Below are 23,355 nucleotides of genomic sequence, written 5' to 3'. Positions count from 1 at the left end.
GCGACCAAACCGATTTTAGGTTGGGCTGTAATAGGGGTTGGCGATTTAGGGGTTCTAGAATTTTGCACGAGCTCATGGATCTCTTGTTTGAATTCCTTGTATCCAGCCCGCATGACAACGATCTGTTCTAAGAGAGACCTCAAAATGTCGGAATTCATGGTAGCTACAGGGGTTTTAGGTTGATTGAGATAGTACTCCATATCACTACAGGTTAGCATGCAATGATGACACTGGGTGATGATGTGAAATGCAATGTCACTAATGAAACCCTAATAAATATGATGCAAGATCAAATTTGATGCAGGACAACCTACTAATGCAATCTATTATGATTGCAGAGATCAGCAAGTTTTCACAAGAATAACTTAAAGTTTAAATGTTGCTGATTTTTTACTTCGATTATTCAGAATTAAGGATTAAGATTATTCAATTTAAGAAATTAGATTGCAATCAAGTAGTACAGTTGTTCTTCTCCTAAAGTAATCTGATCGAATAATGTTGAGAAACGTCCTGTTACTAGGGTGTGCTAATTTAATGTTAAGATTTAAAGGGTAATAGGACGGGTTCGGAAGTGAAACGTTTAATGTTCTGAATTTTGACAACAATATAAATTTTCAAGAATATAGCTATCATGCAAGAGAACTAGAACATAATTAAATGATCAAGCCAGAAAAAGTAGAAACCTATCACCTGTCGTGAAGTAGTCGACCAAAATCGTGTGCTTGTGGACTGGGGCGACGATCAGGGGCACGAATGCAGCTGGTAGGCTCTTCAATTGGCGGACCAAATTTGACTTAAGCAATTTGCAAACTTGAATAATTCTAACTAGTAGGCCTATACTCAGCGGTTCTGAAAAGGAGTGGCGTGCCTGGCGACAGTGGCCCGATTGCGAAGAAAAGGGTGGTTTTCAGGCTGGGTCTGATGGGAAGGAATGGGCCAAATACTTTTTTGTGATGGCCTGATGAAGGGGGGGTGGGGTGGATTATGCTTACGGTGGTGGCACGGACCTGACACTTGTTGGCCCGAAGGTTGAGGAAGGGGCAGGCGAGTGTGTGGGTGTGGGGCCTGATGAAACCCCCGTGGAGTCGGCCCGTGGGAGTTTGAAGGGAAGAGGGGTTTTGATCGGAGAAGAAGGGAGGGGAAAGGGGAACGGGGCGGGGGCGCCGGAAGTGGGGGAGGAGAGGGACAAAGGGAACCGGATGCGGGTTGGGGCGAGAGCGGAAGCGGCGAGAAGCGGCGAGGCAGCGGAGCAGAGGCAGGGGGATGGATCTCGGCGCCGAGAAAGAAGCACAGAGGTGGGGCGGCTCGGTGGTTCGATGGCGGCGTGCTCGGAGGGCACGAAGAAGCGCTGCGGGTGGTCTGCTTGGGGAAGGCGGCGTTCGGAGGGAAAGCTCGGCGGAGGGCCCGGCGGAGGCGGCGTTAAAGCAGTGGAGCGACACTGCGGTCGGCCACGGAGAAGGAGGCGCACGGCTTGGCGGCGCTGCGGCGACGGAGGGGCAGCGGGGACGACTGGCCGGTGCGGCGGCGCTGCTCGTCGGGTGGGCGGCGATTGGGCAGCTGCGGCTTGGTGATGATGCGACTCGGCAACGACGGCGGCGCGGTTCACAGCGTGGGCGGAGGTTGAAGATGAACAGTTACAGAGGTAATTTTTTTTTCCTTTTTTTCTTTTTTTTTAAGACACGTGAGATCACGTGTGTTGTTAAAACCTTGGATCTGGTCGGATTCAGGTTGTCGGGCGTGAACCGCTCCGATAACCCGTTAGTTCCTCACGTGCAAGGCACGTGTATTTTTTTTTTTTGGAATGGATCCGGGCTAGCAGAGAAACGGGTAACGGGTTTGGATCTTACCCGTTAGGTTCGTTTTCTTCAACCTCCCGATGGTTTCGGGAGAAGGCTCCGATCTTCACGGCGATGGCGGTGGCCGGGGCTCTGGGACCTATGGCGGCGGGCGGGGCCGGTCACGGGCTCCGGCCGGCGGCGCTTCCGGTGACGCGTCGGCAGTCACGGCTGCGGCTCCGTGACCTGCAGCGGGGGATGGCTGGCATTCCCGGGTTTGCCACGGGTCCGCTGTGGGCGGCGCGGGCGAGCTGGTGGCGCTGCTAGCGTTATGCGCGGGGTGAAGGCGGCCGTGGGAGCGACGGGTGGTGGGATATGGCTCCTCCGACGACAGGCTCGGGCCTTCACTGGGCAGCGGCGACGGCGAGAATGTCCGACGGTGGCTCGGCGCTGCTGGCGGCGGCGGTGGGCACGGGTGTGACGACGGGTGGGGTGGACCTGGCGAAGGGATTTTTCCCCTGTTCCTTGTGTGAGAACCGAGAGAGGGAAGAAAGGATTTTTTTTTTTTTTTTTTTGGGGGGGGGGGGGGGGGGGGGAAGGCCTGATGAAGGAGGCGTGTGGTAGCGGGCAGTGGGAAATCAAAAGGATAAAGACGGAGGTGGAGGTGGTGGGGTGAGGTTGTGCAGCGGGCGTGGGTGACGATTCAAGTGGCAGCAACGGAGAAAGATGCTGTATAGGGATCCGAGGCTTTAGCACAGGGGCAAAGCCGAGGCTCTGGTACCAAGTTGATGCAGTACGGGAAAAGAGGAGAAGAAGGAAGAACAAGAGAAAAAGAAGGAAGAAGAGGTTGTAGAGACGCAGGAAGAATAGAGGAGGAGAGGAGAAAAAGAAAAGAAAGAACGTAGGGGGAAAGAAATTCCAAATCACTTCATTAAACCCTAATCATGAAAATAGTTCCCTATATATAGGGCCTAAATACACAATTTGCATAAACCCCCTTACACAGAAATAAATCGTAATAAACCCACAAATAACACAAATAAACCACAAATAAGCCCTAAAATGCAAATAAGCCCAGAAATAAAATAAACCACAAATAAACCCTAGAATGCAAATAAGCCCAGAAATAAAATAATAAAATAAATATGCAAATAAACAGGTCTGACTCAATCCGGGGGCTCAGGATCATCTGGATGAAGGACTGTGATGTCCCCATCATCCATGCCTGATATTATTATAAAGGAATGATTGTTTGTTGCTAGTAGTGCCCCTCTAGATACAATTTGTTTGATGCATATGGTTCCCCGAGAGAACAATCATCAGCAACATAGCATTTGCTTGATATACAGCGCCGAAAAAAAAAGTAAAAAAAAATAAAGAAACAAGGGGGCCCTCTTTCATGATTCACCAGCTTGGTGAGCCTGGGTCACGAATATTGCCATAATTTCCAAGTATTCCTGGTAAAATATTTTTTTTGATGAGATTTGCCACCAGAAAAAAATTAGGAATGGAATTACAACATTCATATTTTTTTTAACAAAGAAACTTATTTTGACACATGAATTTGTCCTAAACTTTATGGCATCATGCCACTTGCTTGATATACTGAACAAAAACAGGGGCGGCTCACTGTCAACTGCCCACCTGGAAAGCCAGAATTGTGAATGTTCCCATTGTTTAGTGAATGTTGCTACTGCTTGCAAGGATCAGTGCTGGTAAAATCTGCTATGCAAGCATCATTTTGATAGGGTTGCGACATAAAGGACTCTAGCAAAGGAATTCATGAAGAATAATCTCTCTCATGCACTTGCTTAGAAACCCCTTCTTTTGACACATGATTCTATCCTATGCTTTAGATCACAAATGATGCATGATGTTATTGCACAAGTTCTGCCATTCTCAAGCTGCCTTGTCTCAGGAGGATGATGCTTACTGCACAGAAAGGCATCCTGAGTAACAATGAGAAAGGGGAATATATTTCACAGACAGAAACACACACAAAGAGAGAGAGAAAGAGAGAGAACATGTGGATATTAATCAGGAACCTTTTTCACAATTTATACCATGTACATTTAGCAGTTCCACATAAATGAAATGAAGATAAAACCAAACATTCTTCTTTGGTAGAAAAAACCATATGTTTTTCAATAGCCTATGTCTCTTCTAATTGCATTGCTGAACCGAAGTATATATAAGCTTAAAATAGTGGGAAGAGTATTTATAAATGATGAGGTAATATGGTACTTACACCATCAATATGCTAAAAAAGTGAAAGAATTACTGTGAACATGAAGAAGTTTAGACAATGAGAAGAATAGGGTCACAGGGGCTGCTGTCATGCAAATACATTGTACCATATAAAAGACTTAGCAATAGACTATGACTCAGCCAAAAGAGCCTCCCGAATGAGCTTTTCTGTAAGAGCCTTGGGGAGTCCCATCACACTATCGGTGGCCCCTACCTGCACAAGCAAACGAGCACATTCTTTCATGATTTAGAATATTTTCTTCATATATCAATGAGAAATTGTCAAACAAAAGAAATAATCAGAGTCATAGTACTACTAATCACTGCTTCAACAAATGGCAGAGTCAATGGATGTTCTAGCAGTAAGCCACCCGCAACTCTGAATACAACCCCCTCATCAATCTGAGAAAATTTAACCAAAAAACCTGGTTTATGCACCAATAAAGCTCAAGTTACAGCTGATGCAGCAAGAGTTAACTAAAGAAAAAACAAGGATTAATGACTCAAAGCGAAATCCAATGCGTAATTTTTTTTCTGATTTGTCCTTTTTATGTACTTCCCCCCAAATTTCCTTGAAAAATAAATCTCCCCAACATGAGGGAACTTATCAGTCTAAGATTGTACATTAAAATGGCAGCACATCAGATAGTCACATCTATGTGTGACCTAGATTCATGCTACTGCTGTTCTATATAACATAATGCCGGCATCGGACATGGACTTTCAGCAGGACTACTTACAGCTTTCAAAAGGAAAAGTAGATTCTGAACAAATGACTCAAATAACCAAGAGAAGAAGAAAATACCAGGCCCTCAATGATCTCATCTGGAATATCGTGGAAATATACCTGCAAGAAGATGCCAGAGAGGTATCAGCTCAGTCATTCTTAAATGCAGCAAACTTTTTACCACTGTTAGGAAAGAAAGTACCAATAGAAGTGCAAATATATATGCTACCATATGAATGCATGGAAATCCAGGAATTAAAATTTTGAATCATATATCAGTATTTCTTTTCCCTTGATAGGATTCGTTGTGGTAAGTGCTTATGTTCTCACCAGAACATAAAAAATTTACAGTTATGCACAAGGCTTCATATATTTGAGCTAAAAGTCTAAGAAAAATGATGCAGTGAAGATTTGTTTCACACCGAGGTGGAAGATAACTTCCAGTTAAATGATTATGCATCAAAATTACCTCAGCTTTATCCAAGCCTTCATATCTCCTCCCGGTCTTAAGATTGGTAATAACTACTGATCCTACAGTTGATACATGATCCCCAGAATAGCCTGAAAACAGTTAGGACATAAATACGACATACGAAACTAAATCCACAAGCATAATTAACTGAACCATCAAATGAAAAAGCATAAATCCTTTGGCGAACCTTTCAGGAACTGACGAGCTTCTTCCTTGCTGGTTGGCTTTTCTCTGATGATCCCTTCATGGACCACAACCTCCAAATTAATTATAACTTAGTAATTGGTTATGATCAAAATAAATTCAATTTAGAAATAAATACCTAAAGAGGGTTACTGATACGCTTCAAATGACATAACTTGTTAATGAACAACAACAATAGTAGATACACAAAACTACATGATGCAAGGATTAGCCTTGTAAATCTCTGTGCATAAACCAAAATGCAGATGTATATAAACCTTTGTCCCTCTTCAAACTATGCTTCTAAACTCTTCAAGCTGAAAGCATTGGGGAACCATGAATTACTGCCTACAGATAATAAAGATATACAAAAGCCTGTTACAGACTACACTTTATAGAGGACCTACCAGACCAAACCATTGCAATAACTCATAACCTGCTAACAGCAAGTTTGATGGTTACTAGAAGAAGAAACTAGCCTTCATGATTTAGGAGCCAAGGCTTCGATGATACTTTTGATAACAGAGCACTGAGCTTAACCTGGTGTAAGTGTTCTAGAAATTTCTTACTCTAGTTAGGTTTTACACTAGATTTTGAATGCCATTATCATAGATGTGGACTTCATGTGCTTAACAATAAATCCTCAAACAGCGACAAATAATGATAAATAAAGCCAACATTCATTATAGATTTGAAAAAAAAAGTTATCATGCAAAATAGAATGAGTACTCTAATATTAGCTTATAAAAAATGAAAGATATAGAAGTGTAATAAACTTGTTAAGCATTTGAAACTTAAGAATAGAAGAATTTGCAGCACAAAATATAAAAGCAATGGGCCCTTATTATACTAAAATTTTGCGATAGTTTCCTTCTTCTAAAATGAAATTCATCTGGCAGGTTCAGATCTTGGCATGCTTTCCAAGAAGACAAAATATATAACTAAAGTCAAATAGTAACCCGAGTAATTAAGTATCTCTTAACTTTTATAGTTTGAAGTTGAGAGTGTTTCCTAAAACGTCCAGCAATTTTTTTAGTAGGAAATACACCATTCCATCATTAGTATCTAAACAATCTCCACAGAAATATGTGTTGCTCCTTGTAAGCATGCTCTTATATTTTTATGAAAACATAGAGAAAAAAAAAAGCTTTTATTAAATCACAATTTACAGTTGAAATATGAATAGAGTTATGGAGATACATCAATTGAGTCGTAGGTCGACAAATAAATTCATTAGTATGCAGAGGATACAAAGCAAATGACACAACAAAGAGTGAGAAACTAAAGATTCATGTTATTGCCTCAAAAAAGTAGGCACATTGAAGGAATTGAGACATACTATATCAGAAGTTAGTAAGAGTGTCGGTACAGCATCCTTTTCACTGTAATCTGTAATTTTAATCCTGGAAATGATAGCATCAGCCTGAAAAGAAATTTCACATCAGCACAAGCAAGTTGTAAAGTCAAGGTGAGTGCCATGCTAAAACCAATGGGATCCATTTGCAATAATTGTGTTGGAAAATTGCAGCAAATATAGAAGTATTGTCTGCCAGCTTTCATCAACCAAGTCTTTTTTTTTGGTTCAAAAATGAGACTAGTGAAAACAGTCTATCCACATTCTAGTAACTGAATATTAAGAAAATAGAAGGATTTTGTGAGACCTGTCTTAGAGCAAATATCATCAGATATCTTCTGCTTCATTCAAATGGATAAGAATTGAAAATGAACAAGGGGCTTTAGAGATTACAGGACTTTATAAATCATAATTTGACAGGCACCTGTGATTACGGCCTTATGCTTAGAACCCTAAAGTCAAGCATATAATTCATGGTCATTTAATGACCCTTGACCATGAACCAAAAACTTTAATACTTCATAATTGACGGATGTCCTTCTCCTAAAAAAAGGGCCCACATATGAAGAAATTCTATATTGAAACAATAAGGCGAACATGAAAAAATTTCTGAACTGTTAACATAAATAACTTTGCCCTTAATTTATGTCCATCTAAATTTAATATATCTTGTTTTTGCCTTTCCTTTGTTTCGATTTTTTTTTTTTTTTTTTTTGTCCTGCTCCTCTCAAATCTCTCATTAAAATGCCAAGAGACTACCGCCACACGTTTTTTTCCAGATCAGCTGCAGTGGATGTTGCAAACACAGTTCAAAGCAGCATAATATGGAAGCATAATTTTCCAACAGTTATTGAAAAAAAATGCTCATGATTATATCACCGGATACATTTTTTATTCAGACATGATATGGATGGAGTTTCTTCTCTTTTTTCATCAGCATTGTATTAAGACCAATGAGAGGATGCATTTATTTTCAATTTTGTGGACCTTCTTAGTTCTTACATCTATGAAATTCTTACACATGCTAACATATGAACCAAAAAAAATTAAACTACATGAATCATCACAACCTAATCTATGGTAAAATAATATTTAATAATTCGTCTACACATCAAAGGCTAGTAGTTAATATGTTATGTACGAGCATCAAACTAAACACGAGCATCAACCGCTTGTCGTACTTTCTTTGAATATAAAACTTTGATATATATCCATCACCTCAGACTTCAACAATGGATTGAGTTTAACCTGCACAATATATCCAGGCAATCCTATTTAGGGCTACCTATGATGTTATTTCTTTGTTTCCTTTTCTTTTCTTGATGGAACCATGGATTCAAGTCTCTTGGTGACAAAAATGACCTACCTTTGCCTCGGCAAGAACCATCACTAATTCTTCCGGCTTCTCCCTCCGAATACTCTTCTCATCAATGTCCGCAGTCTGAACCACAAACCATCGTAACTTTAAGAGCTCTCACACTTATAACTTCAAAAGGTTCAAGAGAAACAAACCATGACTTCGAATTCATATCCCATCTCAGCTAAAATATGACGGCGAGCCACCGACGACGAACCCAAGATTATCTGCAGCGGCAATCACATTAAATTGGTTAATTTTACAAAACTAAACGACGAAAAATCTCTGCGGAGTCCACGAAAAATTTATAAATAATGATACAGCTAAGAGATTCCGATTTGATCGATATTTCTATCTGTACATCCCCCCAAAAAAATCTTAAACGAGAAAAATCAGTCGAAAAGATGTTACGAGACCGGACAGAAATCACGATCATTTGCATAAAAAAATAATTAAATTTTTGAAAACAAACCTTGAACGAGGGAAGAGGAGGGTTCGATGCCATATCTCTGCTCCTTTTTTTAATTTACTTGTTTTTGTGGAGAATAGAGAAAGGTGGGGTAAGAGAGAAGAAGCGAGGGAGGGAACGAGCTCCCGAGAGTTCGGCGAGAGGCTCCAACGGCGCATCCCGACGGGCTTCTATTCAGCTTATAGTCTCCTTCTAGACACGTGCGTCCACGAGATAAGATCCAACCATTGGTTTGCAAAATGTGCGCATGTTAAGAAATCGGCATATGGTTGCCGCTTTATATTGTGTGACGACGGCACGTGTGTTCTTCCGCTGGGTACTTTTAACCCTAACCTTCCATCTCCTGTCGCTTCGTTTCCTCCGCCCTTCGCCACCAGCGGCCAACCCAACGACCCCCCTCCGGCCACCGCCAACTTGGCTGCCCTATCCTGTTTTCTACCTTTCTACTCGAGGTAAGCTTGCCCCCTCTGAGATTTCGGATATATATATTTCTTTAGTTTCTTTTATTTTTAATTTTCGATCTAGTTTTTTTTTAAAAACATAATTATGTTTGTTCATGGAATGGCAGCTCTTTTTGATAAGATATGAGCATGTATGCTAATTTGTCTGAGCTATTTCAAGAAGATTGTTTATGATACAGTTTATACCGTAGTGATTGTTTGCCTGGCAAATTTCTTAGGACTCCGAATCACATACACATGTCCTTAGAATGTCAATAAGCTGATCGAACTAGAGAATTGAAATATTATTTTTAGAACTCTAGGGAGGACAATTAATTAATTTTCTAAGGGTAGATGTGGTGTAAATGATAAGGATGTTACTTCAAAGATCATTTGTTATGTTTCTCATCCGAAACTGTGATGATTCTTTGTTATGATTTTGGCTCATATCCATTTTCGACCAGTGGATGCATAGACTAGGGGTCTCCAGATAAATATATAAATTTTAATAGTAAGTAATTTAGAGATGGTGGAACACATCCAATGGCTTAGATTATTGGTGTCTAATACCCGGCCGTCCAGTCAAAACCAATCCTATTTGGGTTGTTGTTTCGCTGTCCTCATATTAGCTCTACTCAGCCCCCAAGATGGTGTCAAGAACATTAAACAAAGGCAAGGAATAGAAGCTCAAAATAGTGGGGGAGAGTAATAGAATTGGGGGCCAACAGCAGATAGAGAAGTGTTCGATAACAGATTCAGTGGAGGCCACAATATGGATTGGACACCTCCAGCACCTCGATAACCTTTGAATTCTCCTTGTCTGTTAAGGACTGAAATCTATGAAGAAAGAAGGGTCCACATTCCTCTCCAGACTTTGTTTCTACTCTACTTAACAGCCTTGAACTCTTACCCATTTCTTTCAAGACATACACTTCAAGGCAAAGCTGCAGCAGCCATGTCCAACTCCTCTCACATTGCTGCTTCCATTGTATTCCCTGCAATCTGACCAGTAGTTGTAGATTCAATCCCCTTAGGTTTAAACTCCATGCTTTCAGGAGTTCTTTCCGCAACGAAAGAGTGAAGCAACACTAGGAAAATATATAGTCTGTCGTCGCATCTTATATATCACGGAGTTTGCTATTGCACCAAAAATTGAGATTTTTTTGCTCAAGGCTATCCTTGATGACAACTTGATTTCTGCATAGTGCCCAAACAAAGATCTTGACCTCCCAAGCAGAAATAAGGTACTTTCGATATGATGACATGAAATTTTTTGTGTTATATTCCATCATTTTAGTTATTAGTTATTGCTTTTAAAGGATATCAATTTTCACTTAAACTAGTCCCCATATCATGCTTATTAAATTCATTTGATTTGCTTGGTTCACTTTTGTCTTTAATATCAGCAAATATGTTGCGGTTATATGGAACTAGAAATGGTGGTTAGTAGTTGCTTCCTTTTCTTCTCTCAAGGGCATGCAAAAGAAGCCAGTCAGCTATTCATGTTGTCTAAATTTTTTTGTCTTTTTGGAGAGTTGATTTTGAAAAATCCTTGGTCATGGTAGCAATTAAAATAGCTTATAAATCTGGTTTCTTTATCTGTCAAAGGTTATTGTCAAAATCCTCAATGAAAAATCTGCAGATCATGTAGCAAATTGGTGTTATTTTACACATGCCTGTAACTTCAGATGGAGATTTTATTTATTTGCATTCCTATAACAGGCAAAGCGTCCAGAAATTGTAGATGGAAGCCAAATTCTTTCGGTTTCTAAAGATTGTGGGAGTTGGGTTTAGAGGAAGAACTGAAGCAGAAGGTCGCCGACTGTTCTTAAAATTGGGCTACAGTCATGAGGTTGAATTTGCTGTTCCTCCTGCTGTTCGTGTTTTCTGCTTTAAACCCAACATTATTTGTTGTACGGGGATAGACAAACAAAGGGTACACCAGTTTGCAGGTGCAGTTCGTAGCTGTAAGCCCCCTGAAGTCTACAAAGGCAAGGGTATCATGTACATTGATGAAGTAGTAAAGAAGAAGCAAGGAAAAAAATCAAAGTAAAAGCAGAATGGATGAAATTCTTGTTCTTTTATGCTTAAACTGTTGAGTAGCACCACCATGCTCGACCATAGCAGGGGAAGGATGGAAGACAGTTGGCGAATGAACTACTTGTTCTGTCATTAAAATCCTTGAATGATTTCTAAAGTAATCACCCAGGGGGATCTTTTTTGATGGATTAGCATATCAAATTTGTAGTTGTTCTTGTGAGTGCTGTTGGGGGAAGAACCCCAAGCCATACATTCACGGAGGCGCTCGGCCGAAGAGCGCCAGCCGGAAAGTTGCTCGGCCAAAGAGTGCCGAACGGAGAGCTGCTCGGCCAAAGATCGCCGACCAGAAAGCTGCTCGGCCAAAGGATGCCGACCAGGAAGGCGCTCGACTAGAAGGCGCCGACCAGAGTGCGCGCCAAGAGGTGCCCAACCAAAATAAGCTGCTCGGTTAGAAAGTGCCGACCAAAGACAGCGCCGAGGCGCTCTGCTAGAAGGTGCTCGCCTAAAGGGCGCCGACCAGGAGTACTCAAAGCAGCCCCGCCACAGGGCGCCCCATTGGGCGATCAGCTCGGCTCGGCACCCTTGCCGAGCCGATGCCTTAACCAAATATTCAACCTCCGCCTAAAGTCCAAGGGACTTGACAACTCCTACGGCTTGCGACCTGCCACTATCTCCAAGCCATCAAGGCATAAGATCTCCTCAGGCGTTCGGCACGACCTGCCATTAATGCATGAGACTCCCTCAAGTCTCCGATGCACTCAGGCATTTAATGAACACGGCCCAAGACGATCTCCGGATCACTGAACCATCAGAACGTATGGCTCTCCCTGACCGCCGGTTCATTCGGTAATAAATACACTTACCATCCACGGACCCCAGGCCCACCACAGCCGGCGGTTCAACCACTCCAACAGGTCCGATCGACCGTGACAACTCCCTGATTCCGGTCTGATCCGGTCCCGTTCCCCATTACGCCATTAATGGGCCAAATCGCGCCCAATTATTACAAAACAGGACAAACCTCCTGTCACCTCCCAGGTAACAAAAATCCTCCTATAAAAGGAAACCTGGAGGGAAAAGGGAGGGAGGACCAAAAAACCAGAGAAAAAACCCGGAGCTGGAGAGAACCCTCCTAGACCGGGGGAAAAAGGAAGAAAACAGCACAGACACAATTGAACACAAGATTCTCTCTGTCTTCTCCACATACTCTCCTCCCTGCTCTCTCCACATACTTGCCCCCTCTGACTTAGGCATCGGAGGGCCGGCGCCGGGGAGCCCGACCACCGGCTTTTTTGCAGGACAGGACAAGACTGGACGCACCACTCCCCTCTTCGGACGCTCCCACGCCCCCCGTGGTGGAGGACGCAGCCGGCCGGCGCACCGCCGTCCGCCCCCTGTAGCAGCGGAGCTCCTCCTTCCCCGGCTTCGCGGCGGCCCCCGGGTCCAATTTCCAGCAACAGTTGGCGCTAGAGGAAGGGCCCGAGTTCGCTACCATGAAGCTAAGAAGCAAAGGAGCTTCCAACGACACTCGACGCCATTCGATGCCATTCGACGCCACTCGACGGCACTCGACGGCATTCGACGGCACTCGACGCCACTCGACGCCACTCGACGACACTCGACGCCACTAGATGCCATTCGACGCCATTCGACGCCATTCGACGGCACTCGACGGCACTCGACGCCACTCGACGCCACTCGACGCCATTCGACGCCATTCGACGCCACTCGACGCCACTCGACGCCACTCGACGCCACTCGACGACACTCGACGACACTCGACGCCATTCGACGACACTTCGACGACACTTCGACGACATTCGACGACATTCAACGCCATTCGACGCCTTTCCACGCCATTCGACGCCTCCTACGACAACACGCCCTGATCTGAGCGGGGGCACCCTGCTGAGTTGACCACAAGCCAAAGAAGGCCGCTGAGTAGGGGTGGCAATCGGGTCGGGTCAGACATAAACAGGTCGGGTCAAATACAGATCGGGTCAGAAAACTATAAATCTGAACCCGACCTGTTTATTAAACGGGTCAGGAATTACAAATCTGAACCTGACCTGTTTATTAAACAGGTAACCCGACCCGACCCGTTTAACCTGTTTAATAAACAGGTAACCTGTTTACCCAACCCGACCCGACCTGTTTAACCTGTTTGCCCAACCTGACCCGTTTAACCTGTTTAGACCTGTTTAATCTGTCCAACCCGACCTGTTTAACCTGCCCAACCCGACCTGTTTAGACCTGTTTAAACCCGTTTAACCTGTTTAGACCTGTTTAACCCGTTTAACCTGTTTAACCCATTTAACCTGTTTAGACCTGTTTAACCTGCCCAACAGTTAAACGGGTTAAACGGTTTAAACGGGTCAGACATCTAAAACCCGTATCCGACCCAATTAATAAACAGGTTAAACGGGTCGACCTGTTTACGACCCGAACCTGTTTAGGCCAAACCCAAACCTGTTTATGGCGAGTCGAACACGGGTCGGGTTGGCGGGTCGGATCATATTTTGCCACCCCTACCGCTGAGTCGACCTAAAGCACTATAACTCTAACTGCATGAAAGGTACATCCTGCTTGGCACGCACATCTCCATATATATTTGGCTATATTGCAGGATGATCGACGACTGGACTACTTCCTTCGTCCGAGCCAAAAGACAGCTCAGTACTACAACGCCAGGGTCAAAGTCAAATCTTTCAGACCAGGGGACCTTGTCCTAAGAAGAGCTGAAACCTCCCGACCAACTGAGCGAGGGAAGCTGGCCCCGAATTGGGAGGGACCATACCGAGTCACGCGCATTCGCCGACCCGGAGCTTATCAATTGGAGTCTCTAAATGGGACTCCCATTCCGCGGAGCTGGAGCTCTGAAAATCTCCGCGTGTACCACCAGTAGAACCCTAAGGGGTCCCTCATTATTCAACCATTAAATTCCATTCTATGAATTTCACTCTATGAATTTCATTTCACGATAAACTGATGGTTTGCGGACTTATTCCGAGCTCACCAATTTTCTTGATTATCCCATGGCATCAGGTTTATTCTTCTTCCCTAACCACGGTTAGGATGCCCTGATACCTCGGGATGATGGAGTACCTGCGTGGACTCCCTGAAGATGTCCATGAGTTTATGGTGCGCTCTCCATCAGCGAGCTCGGCTCATTCTCCTACCCTGGCCACGGTCAGGATGCCCCGAGACGTCGGGACGCCCCGGTTACCGGGAAGCTCGAGGCGTCGAGACATGAGTAGCGGTCCTCTCTGACCGGACGAGCTCGGCTCGTGCTCCATCGATTATTGAGTAGCGGTCCTCTCTGACCGGACGAGCTCGGCTCGTGCTCCATCGACTATTGAGTAGCGGTCCTCTGACCGGACGAGCTCGGCTCGTGCTCCATCGACTATTGAGTAGCGGTCCTCTCTGACCGGACGAGCTCGGCTCGTGCTCCATCGATTATTGAGTAGCGGTCCTCTCTGACCGGACGAGCTCGGCTCGTGCTCCATCGATTATTGAGTAGCGGTCCTCTCTGACCGGACGAGCTCGGCTCGTGCTCCATCGATTATTGAGTAGCGGTCCTCTGACCGGACGAGCTCGGCTCGTGCTCCATCGACTATTGAGTAGCGGTCCTCTCTGACCGGACGAGCTCGGCTCGTGCTCCATCGATTATTGAGTAGCGGTCCTCTCTGACCGGACGAGCTCGGCTCGTGCTCCATCGATTATTGAGTAGCGGTCCTCTCTGACCGGACGAGCTCGGCTCGTGCTCCATCGATTATTGAGTAGCGGTCCTCTCTGACCGGACGAGCTCGGCTCGTGCTCCATCGACTATTGAGTAGCGGTCCTCTGACCGGACGAGCTCGGCTCGTGCTCCATCGACTATTGAGTAGCGGTCCTCTCTGACCGGACGAGCTCGGCTCGTGCTCCATCGATTATTGAGTAGCGGTCCTCTCTGACCGGACGAGCTCGGCTCGTGCTCCATCGATTATTGAATAGCGGTCCTCTGACCGGACGAGCTCGGCTCGTGCTCCTACCCCGACCTCGGCCGGGATGCCTCGAGACGTCGAGACGCCCCGGTTCATCGGGATGCCCCGATACGTTGGGATGTTGTCCTTATTGGCCAAATGAGCTCGGCTCATTCTTTACCAGCTTCAACCAACGAGCTCGGCTCGTTCCTTCATCGATGGATTTCTCTGTCGACGCCCTCCAAAAACGGAGTCCGAGCAGAGAAGCGTCTTCAGTCGCCTCGGCGCAAGGACGCACACGGTACAAGGTACCCATTCATTTAATGTCTTTACATTATTTTATTCTTGGACTCTTCTCTGCCGACGTCCCCAAAGAACGGACTCCGAGCAGAAAAAGCGTCTTCAGTCGCCTCGGCGCAAGGACGCACACGGTACAAGGTACCTATTTACTTTAATGTTTCTACGTTAATGTCTCCATATTGTCTATTTTTGGATTTCTCTGCCGACGTCCCCAAAGAACGGAGTCCGAGCAGAGAAGCGTCTTCAGTCGCCTCGGCGCAAGGACGCACACGGTACAAGGTACCCATTTACTTAAATGTTTCTACGTTAATGTCTCCATATTGTCTATTTTTGGATTTCTCTGCCGACGTCCCCAAAGAACGGAGTCCGAGCAGAGAAGCGTCTTCAGTCGCCTCGGCGCAAGGACGCACACGGTACAAGGTACCCATTTATTTAATGTCTTTACATTATTTTATTCTTGGACTCTTCTCTGCCGACGTCCCCAAAGAACGGACTCCGAGCAGAAAAAGCGTCTTCAGTCGCCTCGGCGCAGGGACGCACACGGTACAAGGTACCCATTTACTTTAATGTTTCTACGTTAATGTCTCCATATTGTCTATTTTTGGATTTCTCTGCCGACGTCCCCAAAGAACGGAGTCCGAGCAGAGAAGCGTCTTCAGTCGCCTCGGCGCAAGGACGCACACGGTACAAGGTACCCATTTACTTAAATGTTTCTACGTTAATGTCTCCATATTGTCTATTTTTGGATTTCTCTGCCGACGTCCCCAAAGAACGGAGTCCGAGCAGAGAAGCGTCTTCAGTCGCCTCGGCGCAAGGACGCACACGGTACAAGGTACCCATTCATTTAATGTCTTTATTTTATTCTTGGACTCTTCTCTGCCGACGTCCCCAAAGAACGGACTCCGAGCAGAAAAAGCGTCTTCAGTCGCCTTGGTGTAAGAGCGCTCACAGCACCAGGACGATCGACGACTGAACTACTTCCTTTGCCCGAGCCAAAAAGCAGCTCGGACTCGGAAGTCGGAGGGTAGTGTTGGGGGAAGAACCCCAAGCTATACATTCACGGAGGCGCTCGGCCGAAGAGCGCCAGCCGGAAAGTTGCTCGGCCAAAGAGTGCCGAACGGAGAGCTGCTCGGCCAAAGATCGCCGACCAGAAAGCTGCTCGGCCAAAGGATGCCGACCAGGAAGGCGCTCGACTAGAAGGCGCCGACCAGAGTGCGCGCCAAGAGGTGCCCAACCAAAATAAGCTGCTCGGTTAGAAAGTGCCGACCAAAGACAGCGCCGAGGCGCTCTGCTAGAAGGTGCTCGCCTAAAGGGCGCCGACCAGGAGTACTCAAAGCAGCCCCGCCACAGGGCGCCCCATTGGGCGATCAGCTCGGCTCGGCACCCTTGCCGAGCCGATGCCTTAACCAAATGTTCAACCTCCGCCTAAAGTCCAAGGGACTTGACAACTCCTACGGCTTGCGACCTGCCACTATCTCCAAGCCATCAAGGCATAAGATCTCCTCAGGCGTTCGGCACGACCTGCCATTAATGCATGAGACTCCCTCAAGTCTCCGATGCACTCAGGCATTTAATGAACACGGCCCAAGACGATCTCCGGATCACTGAACCATCAGAACGTATGGCTCTCCCTGACCGCCGGTTCATTCGGTAATAAATGCACTTACCATCCACGGACCCCAGGCCCACCACAGCCGGCGGTTCAACCACTCCAACAGGTCCGATCGACCGTGACAACTCCCTGATTCCGGTCTGATCCGGTCCCGTTCCCCATTACGCCATTAATGGGCCAAATCGCGCCCAATTATTACAAAACAGGACAAACCTCCTGTCACCTCCCAGGTAACAAAAATCCTCCTATAAAAGGAAACCTGGAGGGAAAAGGGAGGGAGGACCAAAAAACCAGAGAAAAAACCCGGAGCTGGAGAGAACCCTCCTAGACCGGGGGAAAAAGGAAGAAAACAGCACAGACACAATTGAACACAAGATTCTCTCTGTCTTCTCCACATACTCTCCTCCCTGCTCTCTCCACATACTTGCCCCCTCTGACTTAGGCATCGGAGGGCCGGCGCCGGGGAGCCCGGCCACCGGCTTTTTTGCAGGACAGGACAAGACTGGACGCACCACTCCCCTCTTCGGACGCTCCCACGCCCCCCTCGGTGGAGGACGCAGCCGGCCGGCGCACCGCCATCCGCCCCCTGTAGCAGCGGAGCTCCTCCTTCCCCGGCTTCGCGGCGGCCCCCGGGTCCAATTTCCAGCAACAGTTGGCGCTAGAGGAAGGGCCCGAGTTCGCTACCATGAAGCTAAGAAGCAAAGGAGCTTCCAACGACACTCGACGCCACTCGACGACACTCGACGACACTCGACGCCACTCGACGCCATTCGACGACACTCGACGACACTCGACGCCACTCGACGCCATTCGACGCCATTCGACGCCACTCGACGCCACTCGACGCCACTCGACGCCACTCGACGCCATTCGACGACATTCGACGACACTCGACGACACTCGACGCCATTCGACGACACTTCGACGACACTTCGACGACATTTGACGACATTCGACGCCATTCGACGCCTTTCCACGCCATTCGACGCCTCCTACGACAACACGCCCTGATCTGAGTGGGGGCACCCTGCTGAGTTGACCACAAGCCAAAGAAGGCCGCTGAGTAGGGGTGGCAATCGGGTCGGGTCAGACATAAACAGGTCGGGTCAAATACAGATCGGGTCAGAAAACTATAAATCTGAACCCGACCTGTTTATTAAACGGGTCAGGAATTACAAATCTGAACCTGACCTGTTTATTAAACAGGTAACCCGACCCGACCCGTTTAACCTGTTTAATAAACAGGTAACCTGTTTACCCAACCCGACCCGACCTGTTTAACCTGTTTGCCCAACCTGACCCGTTTAACCTGTTTAGACCTGTTTAATCTGTCCAACCCGACCTGTTTAACCTGCCCAACCCGACCTGTTTAGACCCGTTTAACCTGTTTAGACCTGTTTAACCCGTTTAACCTGTTTAACCCATTTAACCTGTTTAGACCTGTTTAACCTGCCCAATAGTTAAACGGGTTAAACGGTTTAAACGGGTCAGACATCTAAAACCCGTATCCGACCCAATTAATAAACAGGTTAAACGGGTCGACCTGTTTACGACCCGAACCTGTTTAGGCCAAACCCAAACCTGTTTATGGCGGGTCGAACACGGGTCGGGTTGGCGGGTCGGATCATATTTTGCCACCCCTACCGCTGAGTCGACCTAAAGCACTATAACTCTAACTGCATGAAAGGTACATCCTGCTTGGCACGCACATCTCCATATATATTTGGCTATATTGCAGGATGATCGACGACTGGACTACTTCCTTCGTCCGAGCCAAAAGACAGCTCAGTACTACAACGCCAGGGTCAAAGTCAAATCTTTCAGACCAGGGGACCTTGTCCTAAGAAGAGCTGAAACCTCCCGAACAACTGAGCGAGGGAAGCTGGCCCCGAATTGGGAGGGACCATACCGAGTCACGCGCATTCGCCGACCCGGAGCTTATCAATTGGAGTCTCTAAATGGGACTCCCATTCCGCGGAGCTGGAGCTCTGAAAATCTCCGTGTGTACCACCAGTAGAACCCTAAGGGGTCCCTCATTATTCAACCATTAAATTCCATTCTATAAATTTCACTCTATGAATTTCATTTCACGATAAACTGATGGTTTGCGGACTTATTCCGAGCTCACCAATTTTCTTGATTATCCCATGGCATCAGGTTTATTCTTCTTCCCTAACCACGGTTGGGATGCCCTGATACCTCGAGATGATGGAGTACCTGCGTGGACTCCCTGAAGATGTCCATGAGTTTATGGTGCGCTCTCCATCAGCGAGCTCGGCTCGTTCTCCTACCCTGGCCACGGTCAGGATGCCCCGAGACGTCGGGACGCCCCGGTTACCGGGAAGCTCGAGGCGTCGAGACATGAGTAGCGGTCCTCTCTGACCGGACGAGCTCGGCTCGTGCTCCATCGACTATTGAGTAGCGGTCCTCTCTGACCAGACGAGCTCGGCTCGTGCTCCATCGACTATTGAGTAGCGGTCCTCTGACCGGACGAGCTCGGCTCGTGCTCCATCGACTATTGAGTAGCGGTCCTCTCTGACCGGACGAGCTCGGCTCGTGCTCCATCGATTATTGAGTAGCGGTCCTCTCTGACCGGACGAGCTCGGCTCGTGCTCCATCGATTATTGAGTAGCGGTCCTCTCTGACCGGACGAGCTCGGCTCGTGCTCCATCGACTATTGAGTAGCGGTCCTCTCTGACCGGACGAGCTCGGCTCGTGCTCCATCGACTATTGAGTAGCGGTCCTCTCTGACCGGACGAGCTCGGCTCGTGCTCCATCGATTATTGAGTAGCGGTCCTCTGACCGGACGAGCTCGGCTCGTGCTCCATCGACTATTGAGTAACGGTCCTCTCTGACCGGACGAGCTCAGCTCGTGCTCCATCGATTATTGAGTAGCGGTCCTCTCTGACCGGACGAGCTCGGCTCGTGCTCCATCGATTATTGAGTAGCGGTCCTCTCTGACCGGACGAGCTCGGCTCGTGCTCCATCGATTATTGAGTAGCGGTCCTCTCTGACCGGACGAGCTCGGCTCGTGCTCCATCGACTATTGAGTAGCGGTCCTCTGACCGGACGAGCTCGGCTCGTGCTCCATCGACTATTGAGTAGCGGTCCTCTCTGACCGGACGAGCTCGGCTCGTGCTCCATCGATTATTGAGTAGCGGTCCTCTCTGACCGGACGAGCTCGGCTCGTGCTCCATCGATTATTGAATAGCGGTCCTCTGACCGGACGAGCTCGGCTCGTGCTCCTACCCCGACCTCGGCCGGGATGCCTCGAGACGTCGAGACGCCCCGGTTCATCGGGATGCCCCGATACGTTGGGATGTTGTCCTTATTGGCCAAACGAGCTCGGCTCATTCTTTACCAGCTTCAACCAACGAGCTCGGCTCGTTCCTTCATCGATGGATTTCTCTGTCGACGCCCTCCAAAAACGGAGTCCGAGCAGAGAAGCGTCTTCAGTCGCCTCGGCGCAAGGACGCACACGGTACAAGGTACCCATTCATTTAATGTCTTTACATTATTTTATTCTTGGACTCTTCTCTGCCGACGTCCCCAAAGAACGGACTCCGAGCAGAAAAAGCGTCTTCAGTCGCCTCGGCGCAAGGACGCACACGGTACAAGGTACCCATTTACTTTAATGTTTCTACGTTAATGTCTCCATATTGTCTATTTTTGGATTTCTCTGCCGACGTCCCCAAAGAACGGAGTCCGAGCAGAGAAGCGTCTTCAGTCGCCTCGGCGCAAGGACGCACACGGTACAAGGTACCCATTTACTTAAATGTTTCTACGTTAATGTCTCCATATTGTCTATTTTTGGATTTCTCTGCCGACGTCCCCAAAGAACGGAGTCCGAGCAGAGAAGCGTCTTCAGTCGCCTCGGCGCAAGGACGCACACGGTACAAGGTACCTATTCATTTAATGTCTTTACATTATTTTATTCTTGGACTCTTCTCTGCCGACGTCCCCAAAGAACGGACTCCGAGCAGAAAAAGCGTCTTCAGTCGCCTCGGCGCAAGGACGCACACGGTACAAGGTACCCATTTACTTTAATGTTTCTACGTTAATGTCTCCATATTGTCTATTTTTGGATTTCTCTGCCGACGTCCCCAAAGAACGGAGTCCGAGCAGAGAAGCGTCTTCAGTCGCCTCGGCGCAAGGACGCACACGGTACAAGGTACCCATTTACTTAAATGTTTCTACGTTAATGTCTCCATATTGTCTATTTTTGGATTTCTCTGCCGACGTCCCCAAAGAACGGAGTCCGAGCAGAGAAGCGTCTTCAGTCGCCTCGGCGCAAGGACGCACACGGTACAAGGTACCCATTCATTTAATGTCTTTATTTTATTCTTGGACTCTTCTCTGCCGACGTCCCCAAAGAACGGACTCCGAGCAGAAAAAGCGTCTTCAGTCGCCTTGGTGTAAGAGCGCTCACAGCACCAGGACGATCGACGACTGAACTACTTCCTTTGCCCGAGCCAAAAAGCAGCTCGGACTCGGAAGTCGGAGGGTAGTGTTGGGGGAAGAACCCCAAGCCATACATTCACGGAGGCGCTCGGCCGAAGAGCGCCAGCCGGAAAGTTGCTCGGAGTGCCGAACGGAGAGCTGCTCGGCCAAAGATCGCCGACCAGAAAGCTGCTCGGCCAAAGGATGCCGACCAGGAAGGCGCTCGACTAGAAGGCGCCGACCAGAGTGCGCGCCAAGAGGTGCCCAACCAAAATAAGCTGCTCGGTTAGAAAGTGCCGACCAAAGACAGCGCCGAGGCGCTCTGCTAGAAGGTGCTCGCCTAAAGGGCGCCGACCAGGAGTACTCAAAGCAGCCCCGCCACAGGGCGCCCCATTGGGCGATCAGCTCGGCTCGGCACCCTTGCCGAGCCGATGCCTTAACCAAATGTTCAACCTCCGCCTAAAGTCCAAGGGACTTGACAACTCCTACGGCTTGCGACCTGCCACTATCTCCAAGCCATCAAGGCATAAGATCTCCTCAGGCGTTCGGCACGACCTGCCATTAATGCATGAGACTCCCTCAAGTCTCCGATGCACTCAGGCATTTAATGAACACGGCCCAAGACGATCTCCGGATCACTGAACCATCAGAACGTATGGCTCTCCCTGACCGCCGGTTCATTCGGTAATAAATGCACTTACCATCCACGGACCCCAGGCCCACCACAGCCGGCGGTTCAACCACTCCAACAGGTCCGATCGACCGTGACAACTCCCTGATTCCGGTCTGATCCGGTCCCGTTCCCCATTACGCCATTAATGGGCCAAATCGCGCCCAATTATTACAAAACAGGACAAACCTCCTGTCACCTCCCAGGTAACAAAAATCCTCCTATAAAAGGAAACCTGGAGGGAAAAGGGAGGGAGGACCAAAAAACCAGAGAAAAAACCCGGAGCTGGAGAGAACCCTCCTAGACCGGGGGAAAAAGGAAGAAAATAGCACAGACACAATTGAACACAAGATTCTCTCTGTCTTCTCCACATACTCTCCTCCCTGCTCTCTCCACATACTTGCCCCCTCTGACTCAGGCATCGGAGGGCCGGCGCCGGGGAGCCCGGCCACCGGCTTTTTTGCAGGACAGGACAAGACTGGACGCACCACTCCCCTCTTCGGACGCTCCCACGCCCCCCGCGGTGGAGGACGCAGCCGGCCGGCGCACCGCCGTCCGCCCCCTGTAGCAGCGGAGCTCCTCCTTCCCCGGCTTCGCGGCGGCCCCCGGGTCCAATTTCCAGCAACAAGTGCATTTTACATAGTGCTCCTGTTTCTCGAAGTTCTTCTGCTACAAGTTGTGGTAGTACGGTACGAAGGAATAGTTTCTCATTTTGGTCGATGGCGAACCTTCATGGTGATCAAGGAATGAAATTGTTTAGGCTGCCAGGCACTTGTCATAAGATTGGAACAGTGTGTTTTAATTGACAGCACAGCTTGGTCTTGGTGATTTGCTTCTTTCATGCTTTGAATACTTTATACCAGAAATTTGTGTACAGTGGCTGGCATCTTTGTTGAATCATGACCACCTTTTCTTGGTGAGCAAACATAAATCATCCCTCTCGAAAATTATAGCCTCGCAAAAACTATCCCACAGACATCATCTTGAGCACACCATAACCTAAATCATTTGTTTTCAAATTTAGGACGCCTATTTTGCGTGCCTCTCACTGCACATGAGAAGTGGGAATCTGAGAATCGGTGGAAAGCATTCCCCTGAAGACAAGGATGGGCAGTCTAAAATCCCAATTGGAGATCCGGTGAATGATAGTTTGTGAGATACTCTCTGCCCACTGGCCTTCAGAGTAACTTGTACATGATAGCATCTTAATTATTTTTCAATGATCGGGGCAGCGGTATTGATCAGGCGCACAGCTCCAGCACCCGAATACGCCGACGGCGGCCGCAAGTAGCAAAACTTCTCTCCAG

At 47.6% G+C, this 23,355-nt stretch overlaps 2 protein-coding genes across 4 annotated transcripts; one reads left to right on the top strand and one right to left on the bottom strand.

Moving 5' to 3' along the window:
* Positions 1–3,978: 3,978 nt before the first annotated feature.
* LOC103707613 (uncharacterized) lies at positions 3,979–8,769 on the bottom strand. 3 transcript variants are annotated; one of them, XM_089924147.1, is made up of 9 exons: positions 8,588–8,769; positions 8,271–8,342; positions 8,125–8,199; positions 6,744–6,827; positions 5,409–5,478; positions 5,219–5,310; positions 4,828–4,869; positions 4,340–4,424; positions 3,979–4,232 (listed from the first exon to the last, which is right to left on the bottom strand). In XM_089924147.1, exons 1-9 carry the CDS (start codon positions 8,618–8,620, stop codon positions 4,153–4,155), a joined length of 633 nt encoding a protein of 210 aa, XP_089780273.1. In that variant the 5' UTR covers positions 8,621–8,769; the 3' UTR covers positions 3,979–4,152. The 3 variants fall into 3 exon arrangements, with proteins under 3 accessions (XP_089780273.1, XP_089780272.1, XP_088557034.1); XM_089924146.1 differs by having other exon boundaries at positions 3,979–4,447; XM_088700908.2 differs by lacking the exons at positions 3,979–4,232; positions 4,340–4,424 and adding an exon at positions 4,432–4,447 and having other exon boundaries at positions 4,763–4,869.
* Positions 8,770–8,875: 106 nt separating this feature from the next.
* LOC108511333 (large ribosomal subunit protein uL6m-like) lies at positions 8,876–11,079 on the top strand. Its single transcript, XM_088700909.2, has 2 exons — positions 8,876–9,036; positions 10,747–11,079. Exon 2 carries the CDS (start codon positions 10,769–10,771, stop codon positions 11,075–11,077), a length of 309 nt encoding a protein of 102 aa, XP_088557035.1. The 5' UTR covers positions 8,876–9,036; positions 10,747–10,768; the 3' UTR covers positions 11,078–11,079.
* The last annotated feature ends 12,276 nt before the right edge of the window (positions 11,080–23,355 follow it).

This window comes from Phoenix dactylifera, chromosome 7, assembly GCF_051530095.1.
Source record: "Phoenix dactylifera cultivar Ajwa chromosome 7, Ajwa_hap1_PhDact_Kaust_v1.1, whole genome shotgun sequence".
Classification (NCBI taxonomy): Eukaryota; Viridiplantae; Streptophyta; class Magnoliopsida; order Arecales; family Arecaceae; genus Phoenix; species Phoenix dactylifera.
Note: the sequence above shows the minus strand (reverse complement) of the source record. Positions and strands in the feature narration are given on the sequence as shown.